We start from the raw sequence: 25132 nt of genomic DNA, 5'->3' as shown, positions 1-25132 counted from the left end.
GACATCATACACTGCATGCACGGGTTTACCTTTCCCAGTCCTGTAAACTTTAGCGAAGTGGTTCAATTTACCACATTTTTTACACCATCTTCCTTTAGCTGGACTGTGACGATGCAGATTCAGCTCTACGCTCACATCCGCTGGTGGGAGCCCTTCAACCCAACACCGTCGGTAATGTCACCGCTAGACAGTGGAGGCAACATAGCAAGGGGATGGTTCAAAAAGTGCAAAAGTGCTTTTATTAAAACAGTCAACAAAAAGTGTTCAAATAAAGTGCAGTGCTTTCAAAACTGTTCAAATAAATAATCCAATAAAAGAAAACGAGGAGGTTAAAAACACTACAAAAAAACAATCCTTTTAAAATGAGGTTAAAACGTTCATCAGGAACCAGTCTTTAAAATCTATAACAAGCCCGGTGCCTCTTTCAAACTAGCATCTCTCTTGCTTCACCCTTCTGGGCCCTGCAACAAGTGAGATGCTCTCTCTGCAGCTGACCTTCTTTGTTCCTGCTTCTGCTGTCAGTTGCCTTACTGATCCTTGGCTCCGGTCGGCTCCTCCGGACAGCGACTTGGGTATTCCCCACAACCAAGGCTCTCATGCAGGGAACGCCACGTCCCAAGTTCCGACTCCCGCTACCTTCCGCGGAGAGTCCTGCACCTTCCGGTCACTCCCGCCCTTCAGGTCAAACAATGCGGGAGCGACCACAACCACTACTTCTCCCAGGTGTTGGCCAAACACCCAGGCTGACTTCAGCTGCCTGTGAGCGCTCGCTTGCTTGCCCTATTCCTGCTGCGCGGACTTGCTCTGTCTCCTCACTGCTTCCTGCTGCAACCTCCGATTCCTTCTCTCTTTCCGTTTTTTTTTCTCTAATCTCTTTCCTAACCGACTCGTGTTTCTTTTATATTGAGGGGCCATAGCAGCTGCAGCATATTAGCCACAGGAACAATCACGGATGTGGGCAGTCCCTCACCTGTGCACTAGGTGAGAAACGCCCACACCGCAGATTGCCCCGTGGCTTGCTACGGCCACTACGCCCCCTCACTAAGCTGCGAGCGCGGTGATTATTTATTTAATTTAAAACTGCTGGCCCTTGCTGAGAGGGCTGTGGACACGCTTATACCACATGGACACTGACTTTTTCCACCGTGTGCTTTGTTTCCGCAGTACCTGCACTTAAGAATATGCTTGTATAACTCGCTTGCTTCATATTATTTTGCTGCCGTCTACGCATTGTGTAATGCGTTTTTTGTTCAGCGCTCTTTAGAGCTCTTGCTTGTTGTCTGCGTACTGCATTCACAGTCAGTTCACGAGCCGTTCGAAGTACATGGATCGAAGGTTCTCAGCTGTGCTTGTGCTATCTCGCGCGATCTTGCGATGTCCACAGCTTTATTTAATGTTAGCTCAGATCCGGCACTTAAAAGTTTCTTTTGCACTTTTGCTTAGTTTGTGCCAAACACTATTCTATCCCTGACCATCTCATCTTTGTTTGCATAAGCACAGTTGCTCACCAGCAATTTTAACTCCGTTACAAAGTGATCAAAAGTCTTGTTTATACCCTGCGTCTTCTCATTAAACTTGTATCTCGCGAATATCTTATTCATCTTAGGCATGACAAACGCCTCAAAACGGTCATAGTAAGTTTTCAGTACCTTGGCTTCCTCCTGGGTGAGAGTCCATGTGTTAAAAATGTCTCTACCTTTTTCCCCAGTCCACAGGAGCAGGTAGCTGCATTTCTCACTCTCATCTTTGCCTTTTAGCGGGCCAGAAAACATCAGCTCCATGTGCTGTCAGAACTTTTTCCATTCTCCCGGCAGGTTAAGAGAATCCCAGTCAATTTGTGGCGAGGGAACTCCAACAAAATCCATGACTGTCCTCTATTCTGACGCCATGTCTTGTTTTCACAAATTGTGAAAAATGAAATGATGGCGAGACTTTCTTTTAAAGTATGCAGGGGAACTTTATTTATTACAGCTCTTACATTCACGGCAACCGTGCTCTAAATTAACTTCCATAATAGTAAGCTAGGTCCCTTTTTCTGGTGCCTTCCTGATGGCATAGGTGTCCCAACCATGTCTGATAATAATACATTTCAATGACATATAAATATTACAGTGATCACCTCGATAGACATCTCACCACCCAAATCGCTACTCGTGAATCTAAGATGTTTAACAGGCATTCCCGTATAAATTTTTTGATTTACCTGCATGAATATTTAGCGGCAGCATGTCTATTGGATTGCTGCTGACGGACGGCCTTATATGGGCAGGCACTCAATTATGTGGGAGGCATGGTGATGGGGGATGCAACTCTGCCTCACACGGCGACTGAGCTGCAGGCTATGGCCGTATATATGTACATAAGTAGGATTCAGTTATGACCATTACGCGTAGAATTTTGAAATTAAACTTGCTTAAGTTTTGTAAGTAAGCTGTAAGAAGTGAGCCTGCCAAATTTCAGCCTTCTACCTACATGGGAAGTTGGAGAATTAGTATACATATATATATATATATATATATATATATACCTCCCATGGGCTCACCACCTATGGGAGGGGCCAAGGAGGTTGGGTGCAGTGTGAGTTGGGTGGTGGCGAGGCGGGACCTTGGCGGTCTGATCCTCGGCTACAGAAACTGGCTCTTGGGACGGGAATGTCACCTCTCTGAAGGGAAGGAGCCTGAGCTAGTGCGCGAGGTGAGAGGTTCCGCTAGATATAGTCGGACTCACCTCGACGCACAGCTTGGACTCTGGAACCAATCTCCTTGAGAGGGGCTGGACTCTCTACCACTCTGGAGTTGCCCCGTGAGAGGCGCCGAGCAGGTGTGGGCATACTTATTGCCCCCACTTGGAGCCTGTGCATTGGGGTTTACCCCGTGGACGAGAGGGTGGCCTCCCTCCGCCTTCGGTGGGGAAGGGTCCTGACTGTTGTTTGTGCATATCGCCAACAGCAGTTTGGAGTATCCACCCTTTTGGAGTCTCTGGAGGGGTTGCTAGAGGGCATACCTTCTGGGATTCCCTCGTTTTGCTGGGAGACTTCAATGCTCACGGGGCAATGACAGTGAGACCTGGAAGGGCGTGATTGGGAGGAATGGCCCCGATCTGAACCCGGCGGTGTTTTGTTATTGGACTTCTGTGCTCGTCATGGATTGTCCATAACGAACACCATGTTCAAGCATAAGGGTGTTCATATGTGCACTTGGCACCAGGACACCCTAGGCCTCAGGTCGATGATCGACTTTGTGGTCGTGGTCGCCGGACTTGCGCCATATGTCTTGGACACTTTCGGGTGAAGAGAGGGGCGGAGCTGTCAACTGATCACCACCTGGTGGTGAGTTGGCTTCATGGTGGGGAAGATGCCGGTCAGACCTGGTAGGCCCAAACGTGTTGTGAGGGTCTGCTGGGAACGGCTGGCAGAGTCCCCTGTCAGAAGTAGCTTCAACTCCCACCTCCGCAGAACTTCAACCACGCCCCGAGGGAGGTGGGGACATTGAGTCCAATGGGCCATGTTCCGTGCCTCTATTGTTGAGGCGGCTGACCGGAGCTGTGGCCGCAAGGTGGTCGGTGCCTGTCGTGGCGGCAATCCCCAACCCGCTGGTGGACACCGCGTGAGGGATGCCGTCAAGCTGAAGAAGGAGTCCTATAGGACTTTTTGTCCTGTGGGTCTCTGGAGGCAGCTGATAGGTACCGCAGGCCAAGCGAACGGCTTGGTTGTTGCTGAGGCAAAACTCGGGCATGGGAGGAGTTTGGAGAGGCCATGGAGAACGACTTTCGGACGGCTTCGAGGAGATTCTGGTCCACCGTCCGCGTCTCAGGAGGGGAAGCAGTGCAGTGTCAACACCGTATATGGTGGGATGGTGCGCTGCTGACCTCACTGACGTTAGGGTCGGTGGGAGGAGTACTTCAAGACCTCCTCAATCCCACTAACATGCCTTCCACGAGGAAGCAGAGCCTGGGGACTCTGAGGTGGGCTCTCCCATCTCTGGGACTGAAGTCACCGAGGTGGTCAAAAACTCCTTGGTGGCAGGGCCCCGGGTGGATGAGATACGCGAGTTCCTTAAGGCTCTGGATGTTGTAGGACTGTCTTGGTTGACACGCCTCTGCAACATCGCATGGACATCGGGACAGTGCCTCTGGATTGGCAGACGGGGTGGTGGTCCCCTCTTTAAAAGGGGACCGGAGGGTGTGTTCCAACTATAGAGGGATCACACTCCTCAGCCTCCCTGGAAAAGTCTATTCGGGGTTCTGGAGAGGAGGGTCCGCCGGATAGTCAACCTCGGATTCAGGAGGAACAGTGTGGTTTTAGTCCTGGTCGCGAACAGTGGACCAGCTCTTCACCCTTAGCAGAGTCCTGAGGGTGCATGGGAGTTTGCCCGACCGGTCTACATGTGTTTTGTGGACTTGGAAAAGGCATTCGACCGTGTCCCTCGGGAATCCTGTGGGGGTGCTCGGGAGTATGGGGTACGGACCCCTGATAAGAGCTGTTCGGTCTCTGTACAACCGTGTCAGAGCTTGGTCCGCATTGCCGCAGTAAGTCGAGCCCGCTTCCAGTGAGAGTTGGACTCGCCAGGGCTGCCCTTTGTCACCATTCTGTTCATAACTTTTATGGACAGAATTTCTAGGCGCAGCCAGGGTGTTGAAGGGGTCCGTTTGGTGGACTCAGGATTGGGTCACTGCTTTTGCAGATGATGTTGTCCTGTTTGCTTCATCAGGCCGTGATCTTCAGCTCTCTGGATCGGTTCGCAGCTGAGTGTGAAGCGGCTGGGATGAGAATCCGCACCTCCAAATCCGCGAGCATGGTCCTCAGCCGGAAAAGGGTGGAGTGCCCTCTCAGGGTTGGGGAGAGATCCTGCCCCAAGTGGAGGAGTTCAAGTATCTCGGGTCTTGTTCACGAGTGAGGGAAGAATGGAGCGTGAGATCGACAGGCGGATCGGTGCGGCATCCGCAGTGATGCGGCTCTGCATCGGTCTGTCGTGGTGAAAAGGAGCTGAGCCGTAAGGCAAAGCTCTCAATTTACCAGTCGATCTACGCCCTACCCTCACCTATGGTCATGAGCTATGGGTAGTGACCGAAAGAACGAGATCGCGAATACAAGCGGCTGAAATGAGTTTCCTCTGCAGGGTGTCTGGGCTTTCCCTTAAAGATAGGGTGAGAAGCTCAGTCATCCGGGAGGGGCTCAGAGTAGAGCCGCTGCTCCTCCGCATCGAGAGGAGTCAGATGAGGTGGCTCGGCATCTGATCAGGATGCCTCCTGGACGCCTCCCTGGTGAGGTGTTCCGGCACGCCCAACCGGGAGGAGGCCCGGGGAAGACCCAGGACACGCTGGAGGGACTATGTCTCCGGCTGGCCTGGGAACGCCTTTGGGATTCTCCCGAAGAGCTGGAAGAAGTGGCCGGGGAGAGGGAAGTCTGGGCCTCTCTGCTTAAGCTGCTGCCCCGCGACTCGACCTCGGATAAGCGGAAGAGGATGGATGGATGGATATATATATATGTATATGTGTATATGTATGTATATGTATATATATTTATATGTATATATGTATGTGTAATATATATATATATATATATATATATATATATATATATATATATATATATATATATATATATATATACACACATACATTTAAATATATATATATATATATATATATATATATATATATATATATATATATATACACTGCTCACAAAAATTAAAGGAACACTTTAAAGAAACACATTAGATACATCAGATCTCAATATGAAGTTGGATATCTATACAAATAACGACAGGGCAATGTCTTAGGAACAAAAGGATGCCAGGTCTTTTAATGGAAATAAAAGTTTTCTGCCTACAGAGGGCTCAATTGTGTAGACACCCTAAAATCAGAGTGAAATGAAGATGTGGCAGGCTAGTCCATTTTTTCAAAACTTAATTTCTGCTACTCAAAATGCTTTTCAGTATCTTGTGTGGCCCCCACGAGCTTGTATGTATGCTTGACAATGTCGGGGCATGCTCCTAATGAGATGACGGATGGTGTCTTGTGGCATTTCCTCCCAGATCTGTATGAGGGCATCCCTGAGCTGTTGTACAGTCTGAGGAGCAACCTGGCGCTCTAATGGACCGAAACATAATGTCCCACAGATGTTCTATTGGGTTTAAGTCAGGGGATCGTGAAGGCCATTCAATTGTATAAATTTCTTCATCCTCCAGGTACTGCCTGCATACTCTTGCCACATGAGGCCGGGCATTGTCGTGCATTAGGAGAAAACCAGGACCTACTGCACCAGCGTAGGGTATGACAATGGGTCCAAGGATTTAATCCTGATACCTAATGGCAGTCAAGATGCCGTTGTCTAGCCTGTAGAGGTCTGTGAGTCGCTCCATGGATATGCCTCCAAGATCATCACTGACCCACCACCAAACCAGTCATGCTAAACGATGTTACAGGCAGCATAATATTCTCCACGGCTTCTCCTGACCCTTTCACGTCTTTCACATATACTCAGGGTGAATCTGCTCTCATCTGTGAAAAGCACAGGACGCCAGTGGTGGACCTGCCAATTCTGGTATTCTATGGCAAATGCCAATTGAGCTCCCCAGTGCTGTGCAGTGAGCACGGGGCGCAGTAGACATTTGGGCCCTCAGGCAACCCTCATGAAGTCTTTCTGATTGTTTGATCAGAGACATTCACACCAGTGGCCTGCTGGAGGTCATTTTGTAGGGCTCTGGCAGTACTCATCCTGTTCCTCCTTGCCCAAAGGAGCAGATACTGGTCCTGCTGATGGGTTGTGGACCTTCTATGGCCCTCTCCAGCTCTCCTAGAGTAACTGCTTGTCTCCTAGAATCTCCTCCATGCCCTTGAGACTGTGCAGGGAGACACAGCAAACCTTCTGGCAATGACACGTATTGATGTGCCATCCTGGAGAAGTTGGACAACCTGTGCAACCTCTGTAGGGTCCAGGTATCGCCTCATGCTACCAGTAGTGACACTGAATGTAGCCAAATGCAAAACTAGTGAAGAAACAGTCAGAAAAGACGAGGAGGGAAAAATGTCAGTGGCCTCCACCTGTTAAACCATTCCTGTTGTGGGGGTCATCTCATTGTTGCCCCTCTAGTGCATCTGTTGTTAATTTCATTAACACCACAGCAGCTGAAACTGATTAACAACCCCTCTGCTACTTAACTGACCAGATTAATATCCCATAAGTTTCATTGACTTTATGCTATACTCTGATTAAAAAGTGTTCCTTTAATTCTTTTGAGCAGTATGTGTATATATATATATATATATATATATATATATATATATATATATATATATATATATATATATATATATATATATATATATATATATATATATATATATATATAATATACACACAATGCATCTGGAAAGTATTCACAGCACATCATTTTTTCCACATTTTCTTATGTTACAGCCTTATTCCAAAATTGATTAAATTCATTTTTTTCCTCAGAATTCTACACACAACACCCCATAATGACAGCATGAAAAAAGTTTACTTCAGATTTTTGCAAATGTATTAAAAATAAAAAAATTGAGAAATCACATGTACATAAGTATTCACAGCCTTTGCCATGAAGCTCTAAATTGAGCTCAGGTCCATCCTGTTTTGAGATGTTACTGCAGCTTAATTGGAGTCCACCTGTGGTAAATTCAGTTGATTGGACATGATTTGGAAAGGCACACACCTGTCTATATAAGGTCCCACAGTTGACAGTTCATGTCAGAGCACAAACCAAGCATGAAGTCAAAGGAACTGTCTGTAGACCTCAGAGACAGGATTGTCTCGAGGCACAAATCTGGGGAAGGTTACAGAGAAATTTCTGCTGCTTTGAAGGTCCCAATGAGCACAGTGGCCTCCATCATCCATAAGCGGAAGAAGTTCGAAACCACCAGGACTCTTCCTAGAGCTGGCCGGCCATCTAAACTGAGCGATCGGGGGAGAAGGGCCTTAGTCAGGGAAAGTGACCAAGAACCCGATGGTCACTCTGTCAGAGTTCCAGAGGTCCTCTATGGAGAGAGGAGAACCTTCCAGAAGGACAACCATCTCTGTAGCAATCCACCAATCAGGCCTGTATGGTAGAGTGGCCAGACGGAAGCCACTCCTTTGTAAAAGGCACATGGCAGCCTGCCTGGAGTTTGCCAAAAGGCACCTGAAGGACTCTCAGACCATGAGAAACAAAATTCTCTGGTCTGATGAGACAAAGATTGAACTCTTTGATGTGATTGCCAGGCGTCACGTTTGGAGGAAACCAGGCACCGCTCGTCACCAGGCCAATACCATCCCTACAGTGAAGCATGATGGTTGCAGCATCATGCTGTGGGAATGTTTTTCAGCGGCAGGAACTAGGAGACTAGTCAGGATAAAGGGAAAGATGACTGCAGCAATGTACAGAGACATCCTGGATGAAAACCTGCTCCAGAGCACTCCTGACCTCAGACTGGGGTGACGGTTCATCTTTCAGCACGACAACGACCCTAAGCACACAGCCAAGATTTCAAAGGAGTGGCTTCAGGACAACTCTGTGAATGTCCTTGAGTGGCCCAGCCAGAGCCCAGATTTAAATCCGATCGAACATCTCTGGAGAGATCTTAAAATGGCTGTGCACCGACGCTACCCATCCAACCTGATGGAGCTTGAGAGGTGCTGCAAAGAGGAATGGGCCAAACTGGCCAAGGATAGGTGTGCCAAGCTTGTGGCATCATATTCAAAAAGACTTGAGGCTGTAATTGCTGCCAAAGGTGCATTGACAAAGTATTGAGCAAAGGCTGTGAATACTTATGTACATGTGATTTCTCAGTTTTTTTTATTTTTTTTAATAAAAAATTCAAGTAAACTTTTTTCACGTTGTCGTTATGGGGTGCTATGTGTAGAATTCTGAGGAAAAAAATGAATTTAAAATGAATTTTGGAATTAGGCTGTAACATAACAAAATGTGGAAATAGTGATGCGTCGTGAATACTTTCTGGATGCACTGTATATACTAATTATGTGTTTAGTAATTCATATAACCTATAATTGCCCTGGACCTGAGAATTTATTCGGACTGCTTTGCATTATTGTTGTTATAGCAATGAAGATTAATATTTCAGTCCAACAATTGTTGCATTCTTTTTCTATTAGCATATATAAACACATCCAAAAATAATTTTACATCACAAATGAAATTTGATTTGATTTTGATTTGATTTGTATATAATAAAATACACACACACGCGTAGCATAATACTGTACCTTAACTTTCCCAGATATATTTAGTTTAGAAAGCAAAAAAAGATTCATTTTCACCATTAAGTTTACATTTCCCAGAAAGCAATATTTGCAGTGGAAACTTTACGCACAATCTTTTTAAATTTATTCATTTGTTTAGGTAGGCCAGTCTTTCATCATTTCTACTATTGGCTAAGCTTTAGCACTAAAAATGAGTTATGCATCGATGATTCCTATAGTTATCTGTGTAGAGTTTACACACTATCTCTCCCATTTTATTTTCTGTCTGGGTAATCCAGCTTTCCTCCTTCATCTACAAGGATGTGCTTGTTATGTCACCTGGTGACTCAAGACTGCCAGAGTGTGTCCATGGTGGTATGTGTATGAATGGACTGTTGAATAGACGTTGCATTTCCAGAACAGGCCCTGGCTATATATATATATATATATATATATATATATATATATATATATATATATATATATATATATATATATATATATATATATATATATATATATATATATATATATATATAGTGGAGAAGTAGTGTGTTAAACAAGTTATGAAAAAGAAAAGGAAACATTCTTAAAATAACGCAACATGATTGTCAATGTAATTGTTTTGTGACTGTTATGAGTGTTGCTGTCATCAAGGTTTTGATTATCATTATTTCTTTCAATCAGGTTCATATTTGGAGGATGTGTTGTGTTCAAGTTACATTCCTTGTTTGTCTAGTCTATCCCTGACCATCTCATCTTCGTTGTCAACCGTTGTAAAGATAACAGGTTTCATTCATTGAAGTGATCATTCCCAAATCGGTACTCCTGAATCTAAGATGTTTAACAGGCATTCCCGGTATTAAGTTGTGGATTTGCCTGCGAATATTTAGCGGCAGCGTGTCTATGAACGTAATTTAAACTTAAGCTTTACACCTTGCTTTCCTAATGATATGTGTACAAAGGCTTGTTCTGCGTCAGAGGGTTGTTCCTTTCCTACTGCATCAATAAGCAGCTCGTCTTCCTCTTTATCTGAGACATCACACACTGCATGCACAGGTTTACCTTTCCCAGTCCTGCAAAGTCTGTTCACCTGAGCCGCTCGGAGTACATGTATCGAAGGTTCTCAGCTGTGCTTGTGCTATCTCGTGCGATCTTGCGATGTCCACGGCTTTATTTAATGTTAGCTCAGACCCGGCACTTAAAAGTTTCTCTCGCACTTTTGCTGAGTTTATGCCAAACACTTTTCTATCCCTGGCCACCTCATCTTCGTTTGCATAAGCACAGTCCTTCACCAGCAATTTTAACTCCATTACAGCAATTTTAACTCCGTTACAAAGTGATCAAAAGTCTCGTTTATACCCTGCGTCTTCTCATTAAACTTGTATCTTGCGAATATCATGTTCGTCATAGGCATGACAAACGCCAGCGGCAGCATGTCTGTGAACTTAATTTAAACTTAAGGTTTACACCGTGCTTTGTTTCCGCAGTAGCTGCTCTTATGAATATGCTTGTATGCGTCACTCGCTTCATATTCTTTTGCTGCCTTCTCAATTGTGTAATGTGTTTTTTGTTCAGCGCTCTTGGGAGCTCTTGCTTGTTCTCTGCGTACTGCGTTCACAGTCAGTTCATGTGAGCCGCTTGGAGTACATGCATCAAAGGTTCTGATCTGTGCTTGTGCTATCTCGTGCGATCTTTCGATGTCCACGGCTTTATTTAATGTTAGCTAATACCTGATACTTAAAAGTTACTCTCGCACTTTCGCTGAGTTTGTGTCAAACACTAGTCTATCCCTGACCATCTCATCTTCGTTTGCATAAGCACAGTCCTTTAGCTGCAGTGTGTCTATTGGATTGCTTCTGACGGAAGGCCTTATATGGGCAGGCACTCAATTACGTGAGAGGTGTGACGATGAGGGACGCAACTCCGCCTCACACGGTGACCGAGCTGCAGGCTATGGCAAATATGTACGTCAGTAGGTTCCAGTTATGACCGTTACACGTAGAATTTCGAAATGAAACCTGCCTAACTTTTGTAAGTAAGCTGTAAGGAATGAGCCTGCCAAATTTCAGCCTTCTACCTACATGAGAAGTTGGAGAATTAGTGATGAGTCATTGAGTCAGTCAGTCAGTGAGGGCTTTGCCTTTTATTAGTATAGATATATGTATTATTCCTATAGGACCAATTTGGATATTTATAATAAAGGAATGTACATTTTAAATGTATGTGTTTAGCCAGGGTCATGCATTGCTTGTATTTTCCTGCTGATTTAGACCAGGGGTGCCCACACTTTTTCGGCTTGTGAGCTACTTTTAAAATGATCAGGTCAAAATGATCTACCTACATTAAAAATTATATATATATTATTATATGTCCTCCGGGCCACAAGGGGTCAACCACCCTGGATCAGGAGAGAACCACGGGAGAGAAGGAGAGAAATTCCAACCTGTTGGGACCCGTGGCCACCACCAGGGGGCGCCCCAAGCCTCGTGGAACCCGGGAAACAGTTTCTTCTGCCACACCCGGCAAGATGACGGAAGAGCCTTCCAGGGACGCCCAGAGTGCTTCCGGTGCAAGGAAGTGCTGCCGGAAGGACGTCATCAGACATCTGGAGCACATCTGGGCGGGATAAAAGGGGCTGCCTTCCTACAATCGGAGAGCTTGAGTCCGGAGTGGGAACAGAACGAAGCTCCCATAAGGAGAGGAAAGGCGGCCACGGACATTGATAGAGGTGATTGGTGCTGGAAGCACTGTGTACTGTGTTTTGTGGTTTAATAAACGTGTGCATTTTTATAAAGATCTGGTTTCCCACTGGTGGTGTCCAGGTTAGTCTCCAATATATACACTGAGTATCAGAGGTGGGTAGTAACGAGTTGCATTTACTCCGTTTACATTTACTTGAGTAAATTTTAAAAAAAATTGTACTTTTAAGAGTAGTTTTACTACACCATACTTTTTACTTTTACTTCAGTACATTTGTGAAGAAGAAACGCTAATCTTACTCCGCTACATTGGGCAACACTCAAATCGCTACTTTTTTTTCCATTAGATAAAGTGTGATGGACAATTTTTAATCTGCTTTGTGTAGCGTATGCTGTCAAGTTGCGCACACGCCTTCCATTGCGTCTCCAGCTCTGACGTGAGGTTTTGGATGTTCCCCATATCAAGGCACTGCAGCTTTGAGGACAGATATTGCATTTTTCGTTTGAAAGCATTAACTGAGCTAATCATATTGACCATGTTTTTTTTTTTAAGCTCATTCAACATGTTGGTCAGATCAGAAAAAAAATGCCAAGTCTAGCGGCCATTGATCGTTATTAAGTTGCTTGTATTCTGCATGTTTAATGACAAGGAGAAACTCCTTTTTCTCCGGCCAGGGGTCTTGAAATCTCAGCACGAATTTCTCCATAGCCGTCTGCCTCAACGAAGGCATCTTTTATCATCTCTCCATCTTGGAAGGACTTCTTATGCTTAATGATCGAGTGACTCACCCGGAACAATGCTTCGGTGTGTCTGCCTTTGCTTTTGAATTCAGCCGAGTGAAAAATGATGGCTGTCCGATTAACTGCGATTTTAGTTCCCTCTCCTTTCTCTTTCTCAGATCGCTTTTCGGAAGGAAGTAAGTTTCATAGTTTTTATGAACAGTTCGAAAGTGCCTTTCCACATTTTCCTTCTTTGGAATAGCAATGATGGATTGACAGATCAGACAAACGCACTTCGATTGTGACATTGTGAGAGAAAAAAATCCTCTTCCATTTCCACATCCAGCCCATAACCAACATTTTTTTTTAAATCCCTTTTTTAGTTGATATAAATTGGAAAGCTAACTAGATCACTTAGATATCCGAAATTTTGCAGTAGCTCGCGCGTTTGATCGTGCATGCGGGATGACCAGTGTGTTAGAAGAAAAGAGATCTCAGACTGGCCGCCCTGTATGTCAATCAAGTGGCAAATGCCACATGGGAGAGGGGGGATATATGATAGACTAACGTTTAAAAAAATAATTTTTTGAATGCAATGCGATCTACCAGTCGATCACGATCGACGTATTGGGACGTTGCTATTGCTATTGGCATGCAATGTATTTCTTAGATTGTATTCCTAATGTTCTGTTCAACATACAATAAAATGTGAAGAATATAGGTAACTGACAATACTTTTAGAAAGAAAAAATTACTTATTCAATACATAGATTTCTTAAGTATAGCTGGCACCTTTTTATACAGTTTAAGAATCTTAAAATAGAATTTAATTATTTTAAATTGCAGTTGCTAGAAGCAAGTGCTACAATTAGTGGTTCAGAACCTCTGTATTTCCTAAACAATTTTGGGTTTGAATACAAAAGAAGAATGGCGTGGATCCACCCAAACAGGGGCCAGTCATTCATTAACATATTTACATACTTGCCTAAATTATGCAGTCTTTAAAGTTGGTCAAAATACTGTTTATGAGGGTAAACTGCAAAAAGCTGACATTATATTCATTTTGCGTTTCATGTACATTGGCAGAGGACGTGTATGTTTTTATGCTTGGCAATATCTTTATTAGATGTGGAAGTTACATGTAAATAGTAAATACTTGTGCAAGCAGGAACATGCAGAGCAACTCTCACATCTTAATTTTATTATATACAGTTGGTCGTGATTTGAAATAATTTTGAAAAATGTAGTATCAGAATGTTAAATCTTCTTTTCTGTTTTGTCTTACAGTGCCAGCAATTTTCTGAAGTTTATGTAAACATTGTGATTGCTTTGATAAAGTTTGCTGTCACTCCCCTGACACAGTGAGGCATTATGCCATACCATGCCAGACCTATTAAAAACATGCAATATTAATGAGGTACTGTGCAGTAAGAATGTCTGAAGTGCTTTCTGTTTAGCTGCACCCCAATTATTTTCCAAAGTGAGCTTCTACAGTCCTTTTTTAAACACAGAATAAATAAGTTCTGAATAGAATGGATGACTGTATAAGTTCTAACATATTAAATGTAGTAACTATTTTGAAAATCCTTTGATGTCTGAAAGATAAATGGCTGGTTGGAATAAAACCAATAATGTTTTTTTGTATAATTATTTTTTGGAATTTGTGAAAACAGTACATTTGTATTAAACTATAAGTATACTGTAGATTAAAAATGAGTTTGCATGACAGGAAAAAATTTAGTGGATGTATTGAGGTTAAAGTACACTACAATAATACCCTGACTGTGAAATTCATTTACAAATCTATCTTAATACATCATATATACACTTTGTCTCCAAGCTGTCCAACCTGAGCTGTACTTTATAATCCTATCCATCCTTGTCACACCCAATGCAAATCTTAGTGTCTTTAACTCTGCCACCTCCAGCTCTGTCTCCTGTTTTTTGGTCAATGCCACCGTCTCCAACCCATGTAATATAGCTGGTCTCACTACAGTCCTGTAGACCTTCCCTTTCACTCTTGCTGATGCACCTCTGTCACTCTTTTTCACCTCTTTTTCCACAATCCTAGTTACTCTGTGCTGTTGATCCCAAGTATTTAAACTCATCCACTTTCACCAGCTGTACTCCATGCATCCTCACCATTCCACTGATCTTCCTGTCATTTACACACATGTATCCTGATATCTCCTACTGACCTTCATTCCTCTCCTCTCTCCTCTATTTCCACCTGTCCAGGGTCTCCTGAACCTGCTCCCTACTCTCGCTACAGATCACAATGTCATCAGCATGCATCATATCCACGGGGACTCCTGTCTAAACTCGTCTGCCAACCCGTCCATCACCATTGCAAATAAGAAAGGGCTCAGAGCCGATCCCTGATATAATCCCACCTCCACGTTAAATGCATCCATCATTCCTACCGCAGACCTCACCACCGTCACACTTCCCTCATACATATCGTTTACAACTCTTATGTACTTCTCTGCCACTCCTGACTTCCTCATACCCCCATTATAAAGAGAGTGGAGCTGAGGGTAGGAACTTTGAATGCTGGCAGTATGACTGGTAAGGGGAGAGAGTTAGCAGATATGATGGAGAGAAGGAAGGTTGATATATTGTGTGTACAAGAGACTAAAAGGAAGGGGAGTAAGGCCAGGTGGATCGGAGGTGGATTCAAATTGTTCTATCATAGTGTGGATAGGAGGAGAAATGGAGTAGGGGTTATTCTGAAGGAACAGTATGTCAAGAGTGTTTTGGAGGTGAAAAGAGTGTCCGACAGAGTAATGTTTATGAAGCTGGAAATTGGAGGTGTGATGATTAATGTTGTTAGTGCATATGCCCTGTAAGTTGAGTGTGCAGTGGATGAGAAAGAAGATATTTGGAATTAGTTGGATGAATTGATGGACAGTGTAACCAAAGGACAGAAAATGGTGATTGGAGCGGATTTCAATGGACATGTTGGTGAAGGGAACAGAGGAGTGTGACGATGTGGGTTCTGGCTCCACACTCCCATCTGATTTTGGGAACCCTTGAACCCAACACCGTCGATAATGTTACCGAGTGAGCTAGTCAATGGAGGCAAATTAAGCATCTGAGCAAGGGGAAGGTAAAAAGTGCAAAAGTGCTTTTATTTAAAACAGTCAACAAATCAAAAACAGTGTTCATAAATAGTGCAGTTCTTTCAAAATTCATTAAATAAATAATCCATAAAAGAACGTGGGAGTAAAACTAATAAATAGAAAAAAAAACACATCCTTAAAATCGAAGGTTAAAATCTTCTCTTGGAAGCAGTTTTAAAACCAACAACAAACAAATCCGGTGCTCTTTTGTTAGCATCTCACCTGCTAATCCCGATTGGGCATCGCAGCAGGCAAGACGCTCTCTGCAGCTGCCCTCCTGAAACACACGCACGAGACTGGAGACCTCCCGATCCCTGGCTTCGGTATGGCACTCATCCCAGTCCCGGAGAACTTGGTTTCCCACAACGGCCAGGTCGCTCACGTTGGGGATTCCCACCACCAAGTCTCCCGACTTCCGCTGCCTTTCAATGGCCTTCATGCGGCCAGTCACCTTCCCTGGTCACTCCCGCTACCTGATCGCCAGCGGGCGACATCAACACCAACACGCAGGTGTCGGCCTAACACCCAGCTTCCATGCAGCTGCCCACGAGCCGATCGCGCTCCACCACACTCCGCGCACCGTCTGCTTCCTCTCCTGCTCCTGGTAACCTCCGTCCTCTCCTTTCCTTCTTTCTCTCTCCATTTCTTTTTCCCTCCGAACGTTTCTTTCTCCCCCTAAAACCGACTCGCGCTTCTTTTTAAAATGACGAGGGCCACCGCAGCTGCAGCATTAGCCGCGGGACAATCATGAATGTGGGCAGTTCCTCACCTGTGCACTAGGTGAGAAACGCCCACACCCTACGGATCGTCCCGCGGCTCACTATGGCCCAACGTCCCCTCGATAAGCCGCGAGCACATCAATTATTTATTACAAATGGCCTTTTCTCAACGAGCTGTGGACCCATAACACCACAAGGAGATGAGGAGGTTATGAGTAGGTATGGTGTCAAGGAGAGAAATGAAGAAGGTCAGAGGATAGACTGCAAAGTGGTGGCAGGGGAAAGTGTAGTTAAGCAGCATAGGATGGTTGTCTGTAGGATGACGTTGGAGATCAAGAAGAGGAAGAAAGTGAGGGCAAAACCAAGGATCTAATGATGGAAGTTGAAAAAGGAAGACTGCAAGGTTGAGTTTAGGGAGAAGGTGAGACAAGCACTGGGTGGTAATGAAGAATTACCAGACAGTTGGGAAACTACAGCAGATGCAGTAAGGGTGACAACAAGAAGGGTGCTTGGCGTGACATCTGGACAGAGGAAGGAGGAAAAGGAAACCTGGTGGTGGAATGGGGAAGTACAGGAGAGTATACAGAGGAAGAGGATGGCAAAGAAGAAGTGGGATAGTCAGAGAGATGCAGAAAGTAGACAAGAGTACAATGAGATAAGGCACAAAGTGAGAGGTGGCGAAGGCTAAAGAAAAGGTGTATGATGAGTTGTATGAGAGGTTGGACACTAAGGAGGGAGAAAAGGACCCGTACCGATTGGCTAGGCAGAGGGACTGAGCTGGGAAAGATGTGCAGCAGGTTAGGGTGATACAGGATAAAGATGGAAACGTACTCACAAGCGAGGAGAGTGTGTTGAGCAGATGGAAAGAGTACTTTGAGAGGCTGATGAATGGAGAGAAGAGGTTGGATGATGTGGAGATAGTGAATCAGGAAGTGCAACGGAAGTAAGGACAGCTACGAAGAGGATGAAGAATGGAAAAGCCGTTGGTCCAGATTACATACCTGTGGAAGCATGGAGGTGTTTAGGAGTGGAGTTTTTAACCAGATTGTTTAATGGATTCTTGGAAAGTGAGAGGATGCCGGAGGAGTGGAGAAGAAGTGTACTGGTGCCAATATTTAAGAATAAGGGGGATGTGCAGGACTGTAGTAACCACACGGGGATAAAATTGTTGAGCCACGGCATGAAGTTATGGAAAAGAGTAGTGGCAGCTAGGTTAAGAAGGGAGGTGATAATTAGTGAACAGCAGTATGGTTCCGTGCCAATAAAGAGCACCACAGGTGCGATATTTGCCCTGAGGGTGTTAGTGGAGAAGTATAGAAAAGGCCAGAAGGAGTTGCATTGTGTCTTTGTGGACCTGGAGAAAATATATAATTGGGGGCCTTGAGAGGAGTTATGGTATTGTATGAGGAAGTCGGGAGTGGCAGAAGAGTATGTAAGAGTTGTACAGGATATGTACGAGGGAAGTGTGACGGTGGTGAGGTCTGCAGTGGGAGTGACGGCTGCATTCAAGGTGAAGGTGGGATTACATCAGGGATCGGCTCTGAGCCCTTTCTCATTTGGTGATGGACAGGATGACAGATGAGATTGAACAGGAGTCCCCGTGGACTATGTTTGCTGATGACCTTGTGATCTGTAGCGAGAGTAGGGAGCAGGTTGAAGAGACCCTGGAGAGGTGGAAATATACTCTAGAGAGGAGAGGAATGAAGGTCAATATGAGCAAGACAGAATACATGTGTGTAAATGAGAGGAGGTTAGTGAAATGGTGAGGATGCAGGGAGTTGAGTTGGTGAAAGTGGATAAGTTATACTTGGGATCAACAGTACAGAGTAACAAGGATTGTGGAAGAGAGGTAAAAAAGAGAGTGCAGGCAGGGTGAATGGGTAGAGAAGAGTGTTAGGAGTAGTTTGTGACAGACGGATATCGGCAAGAGTGAAAAGGAAGGTCTACAGAACTGTAGTGAGACCAGTTATGTTATATGGGTTGGAGACGGTGGCACTGACCAAAAACAGTAGACGGAGCTGGAGGTGGCAGAGTTAAAGATTCTAAGATTTGCATTGGGTATGATGAGGGGTGGATATAGGATTAAGAATGAGTACATTAGAGGGTCAGCTCAGGTTGGACAACTTGGAGACAAAGTCAGAGAGGCGAGGTTGCGTTGGTTTGGACACGTGCAGAGGAGTGATGCTGGATAAATTGGGAAACGGATGGTAAGGATAGAGTTGCCATGCAAGAGGACAAGAGGAAGGCCTAAGAGAAAGGTTATGGATGTGGTGAGACAGGACATGCAGGTGTTGAGTGTAAGAGAACAAGATGCAGAGGACAGGAAGATATGGAAAAAGATGATCTGCTGTAGCAACCCCTAACGGAAGCAGCTGAAAGAAGAAGTAGAGTATAATTATCAAGTTGTTAATGGTGATGAACAATTGAGAATAGTATTTGAAGAGTTTTAACACAAGTTTTAATGTATGCCCATTTAAGAGATGCTTATTCTTTAAATAAAATCAGTCATCAGCAGTGCATTCAAAGTCAACAGTCATTTTGATCATTTAATTTTTACTTTGACATGTCTGTTCTCATATGCTATACCAATTTCATAATTAATACATTGGCCTCATTTTCTTTTTGCCTTCTTTTTAACTTGCCTTTTATGAAGGCATTCAAATTCAGGTTATACTTTCTCAAGGAGTATTTTGTTAAATGTTCAGGTTTAAGGTCATTCTTTATATTTAAACTATGCCATTCATTTTTTTAATTGCTTTGTGTTTTGCCCATGCTCAACTTTTCTGTCACTAGACTTCCAAAACTCACGCATGCATAATGATAGTGGCAGCAGTCGGCAGTATGTTTGTGAAATAACAAATTAAAAATTTTTGATTGGTGGGAATAGGCTTCCATATAGTGACAGATTGTGAGTGAAGGCAGGTGTGAATTTTTTTCAGTGATTATTATCTAATTCTCTACAGAACAGAGACAACAGTTCACATCTTGACATCAACATTCAATAGTATCAGTACTAGCACTTGGAGACGATTCTTTAACGTGAAACCACCTCCCTGGCCCCATGGAGGAAGATGAGCAGCAAAGTGAAGCACACAGCCAATGTCCTGTTAAAGTGGCAGAATCTCACAAAAATATTTTGCTCTTTTCTTTCTTAAAATAACATAGACATGATTGATGTGTGTACAATCTCAAGATTCTAATCAATATTTGGTAAAATTTTTTTCTTGAAAAATGAATGTATTTGGTAAGTTTTAATGCCATTGTTTTCAAGCAGACCCCAGTATCTATTACCTCCATTCCAAAACAAAAAAACATTTTAGGCCTTTTTTAAAATTTATAGATAAGTACTTCATGTTAGAACTCTGTTTCATTTGGCAAATTAATACATACCACGATTGTGAAGACATAATTTCGACTTGAAAAATACTGAACTTATCCTTTAAGTTTTAAAGTTTAGTGTTGTTGTAGTGTTGCACTTTAAGCTAAATTTTTTGTATGAAAATGTGCTATATAAATGAATGATGTTGTTATAAATTTTCAACATGTCAGAAAAATCAATGTTATGGTTATGTGACATTGATGGGAGGGGTCTCATTGAATATTATTCAAGTAGTGGCATGAAAATTCAAATAGTATTTTTGAAATAATAATTTACTAAAATAATTTTAGTTTTCGTTTTTGAATGAATATTCTTGCTGTTTGTTTTAACCCTTTCAATTCGAAAACTGAAAGTCATCCACCACCAGCCACCTGCACATGTTCATCCAGTGAAAGGCGACTGGTGATGACGGGCGGGTGTTCATACAGCATTTGCGGTGACAGAGCAAGCTGAATACACGTGTAAAGCATGTGGAATAGAATAGCCTTTTTTAGCACTTGTTGTATATCAAGATGTAATTGAAACGCTTGAAACTGGAATGTGGTGGACAACAAAAACTTTACTGTATGGACAGAAAAATCACGAGTGAGTAATGTTTCAGTTTATTTCTCAGGTGCCTGCTTTTTGTTGATGGTAATTCACCTGCCACTTCGCACATGAAGTATAGAGAAAGTATAGTAATCATGAAAAAAATTCAACCTCGAGATTTTGATGAATTTTGACATTTTAGACCCCTCAGAGTCCGAAAATACAATTTTTTGGAATTATGTATGTATGTGTGTAAACACAATAACTCAACAATGCAACTAGATAGATGGATGAAATTTGGCATGTGGTCGTTATAATTGTAATTGTAGATCTTTATTAACTTTTGGGCCAAATCCATCAACCGCAAGTAGTACTTTACCTGAACACATACTCCCTTTTTTTATTTATTCATGCAGCTGCAGTGTCCAATTTATTCAGCTTTTCTGTTATAATTGTTCAATATGCTATTAATTTGATTTGAGTTGTTGTTGATGGTTCTTTAATGTACATAATATAATCATTGTCTTGTGGTTTATTCCTCAAATATTCATCCCCATATCTGAGTACACAAGAAAGTCTAGGGGAGACCACTCCTGATTTTTGAAAATAAAACAGCAATGATCAAGAGACTAACAAGTTCATCATACAAGATCAGAATATTGTTGCTAACCAATCACTTTTGCTTTAAAAACTTTGTTTAATGACGAAGAGATAAAGAAAAACTTTGTAAAATTACTGAGTTGACAACGGCTCTACCGAACTATGGGTAGGTAGGTGGAGAGAGTCTGCCAAGTGATGAAAGGCTAAACATACTAATGTGTTTTTTATATTTATACTATATTTATTATAATTTATCTTTTTTAGTTAATATTCATCATTCTTAATACCAGATAGGGATCTGCACTGGTAATCAGAAGGTTGCCGGTTCGAATCCCATAAATGCCAGTAGGGACTCTGCTCTGTTGGGCCCTTGAGCAAGGCCCTTAATCTGCAATTGCTGAGCGCTTTGAGTAGTGAGAAAAGCGCTATATAAATGCAAAAAAATATTATAATATTATTAACTTTGTTGCAATAAATGTTACTTCTTACTTGTTTATACTTTTTAATTGGCTGAAAGAAATTTCAGTATATGGGTGTCAAGATTACTTTGTATTTTATGCAACCTATATTTAATAACAAAACACTATGTCTTAAAAGATATAGTTCAGTGTTATGAAAATGTTAATTACTCTATGTGGAAAAGATTTGAACATTAGTAATGTTATTTATTGAGCATGTTTGAAATTTTTTTTTTTTTTCATCTTGTCTTAATTTGTTTTTTTTTTCTTTTTCCTCTTTCAGCCTTTTGCTCCACTTATCAAACTACAGTGCTCTCCCGATGTACAAACCTTCCTGTGTCAGGCGTTCCTTCCTGAGTGTACAGAACATGTAAGAGTGATCCACCCCTGTCAAGGCCTGTGTGAACGTGTTCACTTTGACTGTAGACAATTGATAGAAACATTTGGAATTGCTTGGCCTCCTGAGCTTCAGTGTGAGAGGTAAGATGCACAGCATCAGAAAGTATTAAAACTGCATTTAGAACAGGATATAAAATTTCATTGAATGTCTAGAAAGTTTAAATCTTAGCAGCTACTAAGTTTTTTTGGCATGTCAAATCACTAGGATACTCACTTTTATAGCATGAATCCGAGCAGTGTATTTTTGAAAAGATTTTGCCCTAATCGTCACTTTTATGGAAGATTATTCATGACAAAGTTAAATGTAATCCAATGTGTTGAACACATTGAAATGTAATTCAAGTGGGACATTTAATTTTGGAATGGATATACCCAGTGATCAATAGCTCTTCGCTATGGCACACAATTTTACTGTCAGTTTAAAATGCAATACAAAAGCATATTGCATTTTAATTCATGTCCATATAGTGCATGTTATAACTAAAAGCAAAGCAGACGTAATGCATTTTGCTTAGCAGCAGTTCTGTGTGTATTCCATTTCTATTTGAAACCATCCTTTAATTGTACCAAAACTAAATGAAATCAAACAAATCCAACATTTGTGGAGACAGACAATCCACTTATAAACATTTCTGTGTTTTGATAGCAGGCATAAGTTTAATCATTATAGTTGTCAACTAGTGTATTTAAATGGCAAGAAGTATGTTTTAGGTCTGCATGAAAATCTTCTCTCCTCTTCTCCTGTTCTTTAAAGTTGCTTTTTAAAGTTAAAATTAAATTAAGCAGTGCATTTAAATTATCATTGTGTGACTTTTTAGTGATTTTAATTAAATACTGAAAACAGTGGAACATTTGTTAGCATCACCAAGCTTGGTTTCTTTGTAGCTTTAATTCATACCCTCTGTAATACCAAGGTATTATATATTATTATACTAGCAAAATACCCGCGCTTCGCAGTGGAGAAGTAGTGTGTTAAAGAAGTAATGAAATAGAAAAGGAAACATTTTGAAAATAACGTAACATGATTGTCAATGTAATTGTTTTGTCTCTGTTGTGAGTGATGAGTGTTGCTGTCATATATATGTGTGTGAATGTATGTGTGTGTATATATATATATATATATATATATATATATATATACACACACACACACTCTCTTTGGGGTGCGAGCAACTGTTGCTGGGGGTGCCAGAATCCATCAAGGAAGAAAAATGAAAAACATTATTTGTACAAAATCTTAATTTATTTATCCATTCCTAAATAATTAAATGGGCGGCTATTTCAGTATCAGTGCAATACGCTGCTTGTTAAAACGGATGACTCCGCTCTTGCATGCAAGTCTGCGTGGATATTATGAACTATCGTATCTGTTCAAGTTCTATTTAAATTTTAAATAGAAGGAATTTTTATTTAGTCGACAGAAATATCTTTGGTAGGAATGTAAGTTAAATGTAGGCATCATTGCATACATTTTTCTTCACCATAGAAATGTAAAGAGTAAATTCGCCTTACATTCCAACCAAAGATATTTGTGTCGACTAAATAGAACTTGAAAAGATATATTTTTTTCGAATGTGATCGCGCAATTTTGATCGAGTTGACGCGCACTACATCGAGCCCGCGTGCTATTGTGGTTTCACCTGCGTGCCTCAATAAGTCACCCTCCCCTCGCTCTTACTTTTTACCGTTCATCTAGTGATTACACTGAGTATGGCTTTACCAAAGCAATCATTGATGGCAAATAAAGTATCCATTATTCATAAAGCTTCAATTGGTGATCTGTCTTTCTGCGTTAACTGCATATTTTTTCATACGTCTCAAACCAAGGGGATGCGAGGGTAAAATGAATCGGGAAGCGCTGATATATATGTATGTGTGTGTATATATATGTATGTATATATATATTGAAATAGTTTTACTGTGAAATAATGCAAAGAGTACGCGACACGTGTTTCGCCCTAATTTTGAGGTCATCAGGCGACATACTCAGTGCACCCGTCTCGGGAATCGAACCTCGGTCGTTGGCGCTAGAGGCGAAGCCTCTTCCATTGTGCCACGGTGTGTGGTTTGTCTATTTGAGAGTATGTAGATTGGGGTGTATATATACACATATATATATATATATATATATATATATATATATATATATATATATACACACACACATACCCACGCTTCGCAGCAGAGAAGTAGTATGTTAAAGAAGTTATGAAAAAGAAAAGGGAACATTTTAAAAATAACGTAACATGATTGTCCATATACAGTAATTGTTTTATGAGTGTTGCTGTCATCAAGGATTTTATTATCATTATTTCTTTCAATCAGGTTCCTATTTGTAGGATGTGTTGTGTTCAAGTTACATTCCGTGTTTGTCAATCGTTGTAAAGATAACAGGTTTAATTCATCGATTCGTTTCTTACTGCATCAATAAACAGCTCGTCTTCCTCTTTATCTGAGACCTGACACACTGCATGCACGGGTTTTTTACACTGTCTTCCTTTAGCGGGACATTGACTTTTTCCACCGTGTGCTTTGTTTCCACAGTAGCTGCACTTATGAATATGTTTGTATGTGTCACACGCTTCATATTTTTTTGCTGCCTTCTCAATTGTGTAATTCGGTTTTTGTTCAGCACTCTTTGGAACTGTTGCTTTTTGTCTGTGCACTGCGTCAGTTCACGTGAGCCGCTCGGTGTACGTGCATCGAAGGTTCCCAGCTGTGCTGATGCCATCTCGTGCGATGTCCACGGCTGTATTTAATGTTAGCTAAGACCCGGCACTTAAAAGTTTCTCTCGCAGTTTCGCTGAGTTTGTGCCAAACACCACCCTGACCATCTCATCTTCGTCTGCATAAGCACAGTCTTTCACCCGTGAATATTTAGCGGCAGTGTTTCTATTGGATTGCCGCTGACGGACGGCCTTATATGGGCAGACACTAAATTACGTGGGAGGCGGAGTTTGGATTGCCGCTGACGGACGGCCTTATATGGGCAGGCACTAAATTACGTGGGAGGCGTAACTCCGCCTCCCACGGCTATCGAGCAGAAGTCTATTATAGTATATGGACGAAAAAATAGGTTCCAGTTATGACCATTACGCGTAGAATTTCGAAATGAAACCTGCCCAACTTTTGTAAGTAAGCTGTAAGGAATGAGCCTGCCAAATTTCAGCCTTCTACCTACACGGGAAGTTGAAGAATTAGTGAAGAGTCAGTGAGTGAGTCAGTCAGTGAGGGCTTTGCCTTTTATTAGTATAGATAATAGTATATTATATGTTGCCCTTCTTC

The 25132-nt window shown here is 42.3% G+C and overlaps 1 protein-coding gene across 1 annotated transcript in view; it reads left to right on the top strand.

The window, feature by feature from the left end:
* The window catches only part of LOC120516148 (frizzled-6-like), an 88999-nt gene that overhangs the window by 33839 nt on the left and 30028 nt on the right, over positions 1-25132 (top strand). Inside the window, exon 3 of the mRNA XM_039737614.1 lies at positions 21732-21928. Coding sequence (XP_039593548.1) covers positions 21732-21928 — 197 coding nt within the window. The remainder of the gene's footprint in view (positions 1-21731; positions 21929-25132) is intronic.

Source organism: Polypterus senegalus, chromosome 15 (assembly GCF_016835505.1).
Source record: "Polypterus senegalus isolate Bchr_013 chromosome 15, ASM1683550v1, whole genome shotgun sequence".
In the NCBI taxonomy this organism is placed as follows: domain Eukaryota; kingdom Metazoa; phylum Chordata; class Cladistia; order Polypteriformes; family Polypteridae; genus Polypterus; species Polypterus senegalus.
This window is presented reverse-complemented; position numbering and strand designations above follow the sequence as displayed.